We start from the raw sequence: 10,082 nt of genomic DNA, 5'->3' as shown, positions 1-10,082 counted from the left end.
AGGCCTCCCAACTCCTACAGTAATACACTCCCTCCCAACTCCCACAGTAATACACACCCTCCCAACTCCCACAGTAATACACTCCCTCCCAACTCCCACAGTAATACACTCCCTCCCAACTCCCACAGTAATACACTCCCTCCCAACTCCCCAGTAATACACTCCCTCCCAACTCCCCAGTAAGGCCTCCCAACTCCTACAGTAATACACTCCCTCCCAACTCCTACAGTAATACACTCCCTCCCAACTCCCACAGTAATACACTCCCTCCCAACTCCCACAGTAATACACTCCCTCCCAACTCCCACAGTAATACACTCCCTCCCAACTCCCCAGTAAGGACTCCCAACTCCCGACAGTAATACACTCCCTCCCAACTCCCCAGTAAGGACTCCCAACTCCCGACAGTAATACACTCCCTCCCAACTCCCACAGTAATACACTCCCTCCCAACTCCCCAGTAATACACTCCCTCCCAACTCCCCAGTAAGGCCTCCCAACTCCCACAATAATACACTCCCTCCCAACTCCCCAGTAATACACTCCCTCCCAACTCCCCAGTAAGGCCTCCCAACTCCCCAGTAAGGCCTCCCATCTCCCCAGTAAGGCCTCCCAACTCCCCAGTAGGTCCTCCCATCTCCCCAGTAAGGCCTCCCAACTCCCCAGTAAGGCCTCCCAACTCCCCTAAGGCCTCCCAACTCCCCAGTAAGGCCTCCCAACTCCCCAGTAAGGCCTCCCAACTCCCCAGTAAGGCCTCCCATCTCCCCAGTAAGGCCTCCCAACTCCCCAGTAAGGCCTCCCATCTCCCCTAAGGCCTCCCAACTCCCCAGTAAGGCCTCCCAACTCCCCAGTAAGGCCTCCCAACTCCCCAGTAAGGCCTCCCAACTCCCCAGTAAGGCCTCCCATCTCCCCAGTAAGGCCTCCCAACTCCCCAGTAAGGCCTCCCATCTCCCCTAAGGCCTCCCAACTCCCCAGTAAGGCCTCCCAACTCCCCAGTAAGGCCTCCCATCTCCCCAGTAAGGCCTCCCAACTCCCCAGTAAGGCCTCCCATCTCCCCAGTAAGGCCTCCCAACTCCCCTAAGGCCTCCCAACTCCCCAGTAAAGGCCTCCCAACTCCCCAGTAAGGCCTCCCAACTCCCCAGTAAGTCCTCCCAACTCCCCAGTAAGGCCTCCCAACTCCCCTAAGGCCTCCCAACTCCCCAGTAAGGCCTCCCAACTCCCCAGTAAGGCCTCCCAACTCCCCAGTAAGGCCTCCCAACTCCCCAGTAAGGCCTCCCAACTCCCCAGTAAGGCTTCCCAACTCCCAGTAAGGCCTCCCAACTCCACAGTAAGGCTTCCCAACTCCCAGTAAGGCCTCCCAACTCCCCAGTAAGGCTTCCCAACTCCCCAGTAAGGCCTCCCAACTCCTCAGTAAGGCCTCCCAACTCCCCAGTAAGGCTTCCCAACTCCCCAGTAAGGCTTCCCAACTCCCCTAAGGCCTCCCAACTCCTCAGTAAGGCCTCCCAACTCCCCAGTAAGGCCTCCCATCTCCCCTAAGGGCTCCCAACTCCTCAGTAAGGCCTCCCATCTCCCCTAAGACCTCCCAACTCCTTAGTAAGGCTTCCCAACTCCCCAGTAAGGCTTCCCAACTCCCCAGTAAGGCCTCCCAACTCCCCTAAGGCCTCCCAACTCCCCAGTAAGGCTTCCCAACTCCCCAGTAAGGCCTCCCAACTCCCCAGTAAGCCTCCCAACTCCCCAGTAAGGCTTCCCAACTCCCCAGTAAGGCTTCCCAACTCCCCAGTAAGGCTTCCCAACTCCCCAGTAAGGCCTCCCAACTCCCCTAAGGCCTCCCAACTCCCCAGTAAGGCCTCCCAACTCCCCAGTAAGGCTTCCCAACTCCCCAGTAAGGCCTCCCAACTCCCCAGTAAGGCTTCCCAACTCCCCAGTAAGGCCTCCCATCTCCCCAGTAAGGCCTCCCATCTCCCCAGTAGGGCCTCCCAACTCCCCAGTAAGGCCTCCCATCTCCCCAGTAGGGCCTCCCATCTCCCCAGTAGGGCCTCACAACTCCCCAGTAAGGCCTCCCAACTCCTCAGTAAGGCCTCCCAACTCCCCAGTAGGTCCTCCCATCTCCCCAGTAGGGCCTCCCAACTCCCCAGTAAGGCCTCCCAACTCCCCTAAGGCCTCCCAACTCCCCAGTAAGGCTTCCCAACTCCCCAGTAAGGCCTCCCAACTCCCCAGTAAGCCTCCCAACTCCCCAGTAAGGCTTCCCAACTCCCCAGTAAGGCTTCCCAACTCCCCAGTAAGGCTTCCCAACTCCCCAGTAAGGCCTCCCAACTCCCCTAAGGCCTCCCAACTCCCCAGTAAGGCCTCCCAACTCCCCAGTAAGGCTTCCCAACTCCCCAGTAAGGCCTCCCAACTCCCCAGTAAGGCTTCCCAACTCCCCAGTAAGGCCTCCCATCTCCCCAGTAAGGCCTCCCATCTCCCCAGTAGGGCCTCCCAACTCCCCAGTAAGGCCTCCCATCTCCCCAGTAGGGCCTCCCATCTCCCCAGTAGGGCCTCACAACTCCCCAGTAAGGCCTCCCAACTCCTCAGTAAGGCCTCCCAACTCCCCAGTAGGTCCTCCCATCTCCCCAGTAGGGCCTCCCAACTCCCCAGTAAGGCTTCCCAACTCCCCAGTAAGGCCTCACAACTCCCCAGTAAGGCCTCCCATCTCCCCAGTAGGGCCTCCCAACTCCCCGGTAGGTCCTCCCATCTCCCCAGTAGGGCCTCACAACTCCCCAGTAAGGCCTGCTCGGCTAGAAGGCCACACAAAAAATCATAGGACATCACCACTAAATTCACTCATGACATTGAGCTGAGTTCATGTCAGAAGAGTCACGGAGAAGTTACTCAGCGAAACATATAGAACAGGAACAGGATTTGTAGTATTAATTTATTGTCTATTGTATTACAAATGTGTAGACAATGGATTACATTTGAGTACATTCAATAAAACATTTCATTGGCAACAAGCACTAATCAGGCTTTGTGAAGAGCCAGGAACTGCAAGACACCCCCCTCCCCTCCAAAAAACATAATTTCAGCAACAACGAGGGTGCATCCAAAACGGCATCCCATTCCCTATACAGTGGACTACTTCTGACCAGGGCCCAATGCCATAGGACTGTGGTCAAAAGTAGTGCACTACATGGGGAATAGAGTGCAATTTCAGACACGGCCTGAATGAAAGCTAGTGACAGAGTTGGACAAAGAGCAAGACAGAGAGGAACAGGGGACAGACAGACAGATAGATGTCATCAAACCGAAGTCAGGCACATTCCCCTGTCCCCCGGCCGGGACCCTCAGAGTAGACTGGGGAGTGAAGATCAGTTACCTCGCTCTCTGCTCTTCACTCTCAGCTCTCCCTTCCGCTGGACGTGACAGGGGGTGTACAGTATAACATGGAGGCCTTGGGAGACTCTGAGATGGAGCCCTGGCCGGTGTGGGTGATGAGCAGGATGTATAAATAGATTATAGAGCTGTCCTTATCACTCATATCCCTGAGCAGCTGACTACCACACTGTCCTTATCACTCATACCCCTGAGCAGCTGACTACCACACTGTCCTTATCACTCATATCCCTGAGCAGCTGACTACCACACTGTCCTTATCACTCATATCCCTGACCAGTTAATTACCACACTGTCCTTATCACTCATACCCCTGAGCATTTAACTACCACACTGTCCTTATCACTCATATCCCTGAGCAGCTGACTACCACACTGTCCTTAAAACTCATATCCCTGAGCAGCTGACTACCACACTGTCCTTATCACTCATACCCCTGAGCAGCTGACTACCACACTGTCCTTATCACTCATATCCCTGAGCATTTAACTACCACACTGTCCTTATCACTCATATCCCTGAGCAGTTAACTACCACACTGTCCTTATCACTCATATCCCTGAGCAGTTAACTACCACACTGTCCTTATCACTCATATCCCTGAGCAGTTAACTACCACACTGTCCTTATCACTCATATCCCTGAGCAGTTAACTACCACACTGTCCTTATCACTCATATCCCTGAGCAGTTAACTACCACACTGTCCTTATCACTCATATCCCTGAGCAGTTAACTACCACACTGTCCTTATCACTCATATCCCTGAGCAGTTAACTACCACACTGTCCTTATCACTCATATCCCTGAGCAGTTAACTACCACACTGTCCTTATCACTCATATCCCTGAGCAGTTAACTACCACACTGTCCTTATCACTCATATCCCTGAGCAGTTAACTACCACACTGTCCTTATCACTCATATCCCTGAGCAGTTAACTACCACACTGTCCTTATCACTCATATCCCTGAGCAGCTGACTACCACACTGTCCTTATCACTCATATCCCTGAGCAGCTGACTACCACACTGTCCTTATCACTCATATCCCTGAGCAGTTAACTACCACACTGTCCTTATCACTCATATCCCTGAGCAGTTAACTACCACACTGTCCTTATCACTCATATCCCTGAGCAGTTAACTACCACACTGTCCTTATCACTCATATCCCTGAGCAGCTGACTACCACACTGTCCTTATCACTCATATCCCTGAGCAGCTGACTACCACACTGTCCTTATCACTCATATCCCTGACCAGTTAACTACCACACTGTCCTTATCACTCATATCCCTGACCAGTTAACTACCACACTGTCCTTATCACTCATATCCCTGAGCAGTTAACTACCACACTGTCCTTATCACTCATATCCCTGAGCAGTTAATTACCACACTGTCCTTATCACTCATATCCCTGAGCAGTTAACTACCACACTGTCCTTATCACTCATATCCCTGAGCAGTTAACTACCACACTGTCCTTATCACTCATATCCCTGAGCAGTTAACTACCACACTGTCCTTATCACTCATATCCCTGAGCAGTTAACTACCACACTGTCCTTATCACTCATATCCCTGAGCAGTTAACTACCACACTGTCCTTATCACTCATATCCCTGAGCAGTTAACTACCACACTGTCCTTATCACTCATATCCCTGAGCAGCTGACTACCACACTGTCCTTATCACTCATATCCCTGAGCAGTTAACTACCACACTGTCCTTATCACTCATATCCCTGAGCAGTTAACTACCACACTGTCCTTATCACTCATACCCCTGAGCAGCTGACTACCACACCGGCTGAGGTGAGCACACCTCACATCTGTCATGTGAAAGGAGGTTGTGTGGGTAGTTTAGGGAATCTGTCAGTAATATGGACGGTCCTGAAATCACTTTGTTAATCTAGACCCTCCGTTCATTCATCTCCTCGCGTTGGCTGCGCTTTAAAAAAACAGCCTCCGCGTCTGTCAATTCCTTGAGCCTATTCTAATAGGGAGGCCAATGGAGGTTGTCACGATCGTGTGTTGAATAAAGGGACCAAGGCGCAGCGTGCATAGTGTTCCACATGTTTAATCAAAATTAAAGTCACCAAAAACAATACAGACAAAAACGAAACGTGACTTTCTGGGCTGCTCACAGGCAGTTACACAAAAACAAGATCCCACAAACAACAGGTGGGAAAAGGCTGCCTAAATATGATCCCCAATCAGAGACAGCGATAGACAGCTGCCTCTGATTGGGAACCATACCAGGCCAACATTGAAATATAATCACCTAGATAACCCACCCTAGTCACACCCGACCTAACCAACATAGAGAATAAAAAGCTCTTTATGGTCAGGGCGTGACAGAGGGACCAGAAAGCAGTGGTGGAAAAAGTACTCAATTGTCCTACTGTAGTAAAAGTAAATATACCTTAATAGAAAATGACTCAAGGAAAAGTGACAGTCACCCAGTAAAAACTACTCGAGTAAAAGTTGAAAAGTATTTGGTTTAAAATATACTTTAAGTATCAAAAGTAAATGTAATTGCTAAAATATACATCAGTATCAAATGTAAAAGTGTAAATCAGTTCAAATTCCTTATATTAAGCAAACCAGAGTGTCACGCCCTGACCATAGAGAGTCCTCGGTTCTCTATGGTGTTTAGGTCAAAGCGTGACTAGGGAGGTGATGGAGTTAACCTCTATCTAATATGGTCCCCAACAGCTGATTATCATTGTCTCTAATTAGGGATCATATTTAGGTAGCCATTTTTCCCACCTGTGTTTGTGGGCTTTTGTGTTTAGTGAGTCCGCCAGATCAGAGGTAGTTGGGGTGACCAGAGATGTTCTCTTGATAAGTGTGTGAATTGGACCATTTTCTTGTCCTGCTAAGCATTCAAAGTACTTTTGTAGAGAGTATTTTTGGGTGTCAGGGAAAATGTGTGGAGTAAAAAGTATGTGATTTACTTTAGGAATGTAGTGAAGTAAAAGTTGTAGTACTTTAAATTATTTTAATCTAAGTACTTTACAGAACTGCCAGAATGGGAGAGAGATGTGGGAGGGAGGGAGAGGGGACATAGGGGCTGTTTCATTGTGTTGTCTAACCTTAAGGTGACATTGTCAGTGGCAGGTTCTCCCTGAGGCCCTTCAACCCACTGCTGGCAGTGCCAGGCTGCATGCGTTTCCCACACAATCCTCTGTTTCCCTGCGCTGCATCTCTCCTGTGTGTGTGTGTGTGTGTGTGTGTGTGTGTGTGTGTGTGTGTGTGTGTGTGTGTGTGTGTGTGTGTGTGTGTGTGTGTGTGTGTGTGTGTGTGTGTGTCTTTCTTTAGCCCTCTTTGTATTGGCAGGCTGGGAAGTGTGTTCTCCGGGTGGTAGAGAATGCCAGCTGTTTGTCCGTTTACAATATGCTGTTTCTCCCTGGGCAACACAATGGGGCTCTCCTTCAAATACACTATGCCGTTTCTCCCTGGGCAACACAATGGGGGTCTCCAAAACATACAGTATCTTGTCTCACTCCCTCTACTATATTGTCTCCCTCTCTCTACTATCTTGTCTCACTCTCTCTACTATCTTGTCTCACTCCCTCTACTATCTCGTCTCACTCTCTAGACAATCTTGTCTCACTCCCTCTACTATCTTGTCTTACTCTCTCTACTATCTTGTCTCACTCTCACTTGTCTCTATATTTTCTAACTCTCCACTATCTTTATTCACTTCACTATCTGACAACTCCATTCATGATCATCCCCCAAGTGGACTAAGATAAATAAACATTCAAACTAGAGAGGGAGCCTGGTTGTCATTACAGAAGTGGGCGGGGCATAATGTTTTTGTTTTATTATCTTCTCTTTGAAATGGATACACATTGACACACCCATCAGGACACACCCATCAGGACATACCCATCAGGACACACCCATCATGACACACCCACCATGACACACCCATCATGACACACCCATCATGACACATCTTATTATGTCATCAGCCAGGCAGCCCTGAAAGGTCAGCTTGCAATTTATACTCTGGCCTTAACAGCTCTCCTTCACAGACAGAGAGCTGTGTCTCCTTAACAGAGAAAGTTTCCCTGTAGTGCTACTGTACTGAAGGCCCATCCTCTCTGGACCGGATTCCTTGTAGTGCTACTGTACTGAAGGCCCATCTTCTCTGGACCGGTTTCCTTGTAGTGCTACTGTACTGTACTGTATTGTACTGAAGGCCCATCCTCTCTGGACCGGTTTCCTTGTAGTGCTACTGTACTGTATTGTACTGAAGGCCCATTTTCTCTGGACCGGATTCCTTGTAGTGCTACTGTACTGTATTGTACTGAAGGCCCATCCTCTCTGGACCGGTTTCCTTGTAGTGCTACTGTACTGTATTGTACTGAAGGCCCATCCTCTCTGGACCGGTTTCCTTGTAGTGCTACTGTACTGTATTGTACTGAAGGCCCATTTTCTCTGGACCGGATTCCTTGTAGTGCTACTGTACTGTATTGTACTGAAGGCCCATCCTCTCTGGACCGGTTTCCTTGTAGTGCTACTGTACTGTATTGTACTGAAGGCCCATTTTCTCTGGACCGGTTTCCCTGTATTGGTACTGGACTTGAAGGCCCATCCTCTCTGGACCGGTTTCCTTGTAGTGCTACTGTACTGTATTGTACTGAAGGCCCATTTTCTCTGGACCGGATTCCTTGTAGTGCTACTGTACTGTATTGTACTGAAGGCCCATTTTCTCTGGACCGGTTTCCTTGTAGTGCTACTCTACTGTACTGGCTGTAATGCTTCTTCTCTTACTGCTGTCAGAGTGCTTATCTTCTCACAGAAAAGGTAAAAACCCAAAGATCATTTCTCCGGAAATAAAAATGCCCCATGTCGCTTTTATTGTTATTATTATAATTTGTCTCTCTAGGCTAAGTTTTGCTTCAGTTTATTTCAATGATTTCCTTGCCACATTTCCCTGGCTGAGTACACATGCCATCAGATTAAATTGGACATGTTGGAGAGTAAATGGGTTTGATGGGCTGAGCAGTGGGTGGGCATCCTCACGGTCTTAGTGGGAGAGATGAACATGTCATTTTATCAACATTTTCAACGTGAGGAGCATGTGGAATACTGATCGATGTTGTCAATGCACCACTTGCTCATGAGGAGGACTGTGGAGTAGCATAAACTGATCTGAAAGCTGCTCTCTGCAGGGGAGGAGATGGATACTGCAATGGCCCTTCAGTCAGAATGCTGTGCATGTGAATGTATTGAGTCAGACTGCTGTGCATGTGAATGTATTGGGTCAGACTGCTGTGCATGTGAATGTATTGAGTCAAACTGCTGTGCATGTGAATGTATTGAGTCAGACTGCTGTGCATGTGAATGTATTGAGTCAGACTGCTGTGCATGTGAATGTATTGAGTCAGACTGCTGTGCATGTGAATGTATTGAGTCAGACTGCTGTGCATGTGAATGTATTGAGTCAGACTGCTGTGCATGTGAATGTATTGAGTCAAACTGCTGTGCAATGTGAATGTATTGAGTCAGACTGCTGTGCATGTGAATGTATTGAGTCAGACTGCTGTGCATGTGAATGTATTGAGTCAGACTGCTGTGCTTGTGAATGTATTGAGTCAGACTGCTGTGCATGTGAATGTATTGAGTCAAACTGCTGTGCATGTGAATGTGTTGAGTCAAACTGCTGTGCATGTGAATGTATTGAGTCAGAATGCTGTGCATGTGAATGTATTGAGTCAGACTGCTGTGCTTGTGAATGTATTGAGTCAGACTGCTGTGCATGTGAATGTATTGAGTCAAACTGCTGTGCATGTGAATGTATTGAGTCAGACTGCTGTGCATGTGAATGTATTGAGTCAGACTGCTGTGCATGTGAATGTATTGAGTCAGACTGCTGTGCATGTGAATGTATTGAGTCAGACTGCTGTGCATGTGAATGTATTGAGTCAAACTGCTGTGCATGTGAATGTATTGAGACAGACTGCTGTGCATGTGAATGTATTGAGTCAGACTGCTGTGCATGTGAATGTATTGAGTCAGACTGCTGTGCATGTGAATGTATTGAGTCAGACTGCTGTGCATGTGAATGTATTGAGTCAGACTGCTGTGCATGTGAATGGATTGAGTCAGACTGCTGTGCATGTGAATGTATTGAGTCAGACTGCTGTGCATGTGAATGTATTGAGTCAGACTGCTGTGCATGTGAATGTATTGAGTCAGACTGCTGTGCATGTGAATGTATTGAGTCAGACTGCTGTGCATGTGAATATATTGAGTCAGACTGCTGTGCATGTGAATGTATTGAGTCAGACTGCTGTGCATGTGAATGTATTGAGTCAGACTGCTGTGCATGTGAATGTATTGAGTCAGACTGCTGTGCATGTGAATGTATTGAGTCAGACTGCTGTGCATGTGAATGTATTGAGTCAGATGTGTCCTGCTGGACCCGTGAATGTAGCTACGTCATTGAGGTAAAATGTACTGACTATGACTCAGATACAGTTTGTGGTCGTCTCACGTAACTATGACTGAAATATGTGGTTGTCCCACCTTACTGTGACTGAGATACGGTATGTGGTCAACCCACCACACTGTGACTGGGATACAGTATGTGGTCGTCCCAACTTACTGTGACTGAGATACGGTATGTGGTCGTCTCATTGGTCGTCCCACCTTACTGTGACTGAGATACGGTATGTGGTCGTCTCATTGGT

The 10,082-nt window shown here is 48.7% G+C and overlaps 1 protein-coding gene across 1 annotated transcript in view; it reads left to right on the top strand.

The window, feature by feature from the left end:
* Positions 1 to 3,488, top strand: part of LOC127912613 (uncharacterized) — a 9,289-nt gene extending 5,801 nt beyond the window's left edge. The window contains exons 2-9 of the mRNA XM_052482632.1: positions 604 to 789; positions 915 to 1,058; positions 1,164 to 1,286; positions 1,391 to 1,513; positions 1,616 to 1,903; positions 2,013 to 2,591; positions 2,701 to 2,759; positions 3,378 to 3,488. Of these exons, the coding sequence (XP_052338592.1) occupies positions 604 to 789; positions 915 to 1,058; positions 1,164 to 1,286; positions 1,391 to 1,513; positions 1,616 to 1,903; positions 2,013 to 2,591; positions 2,701 to 2,759; positions 3,378 to 3,488 (1,613 nt within the window). The remainder of the gene's footprint in view (positions 1 to 603; positions 790 to 914; positions 1,059 to 1,163; positions 1,287 to 1,390; positions 1,514 to 1,615; positions 1,904 to 2,012; positions 2,592 to 2,700; positions 2,760 to 3,377) is intronic.
* Positions 3,489 to 10,082: the final 6,594 nt, after the last annotated feature.

The sequence above is a fragment of the Oncorhynchus keta genome, chromosome 27 (assembly GCF_023373465.1).
Source record: "Oncorhynchus keta strain PuntledgeMale-10-30-2019 chromosome 27, Oket_V2, whole genome shotgun sequence".
In the NCBI taxonomy this organism is placed as follows: Eukaryota; Metazoa; Chordata; class Actinopteri; order Salmoniformes; family Salmonidae; genus Oncorhynchus; species Oncorhynchus keta.
This window is presented reverse-complemented; position numbering and strand designations above follow the sequence as displayed.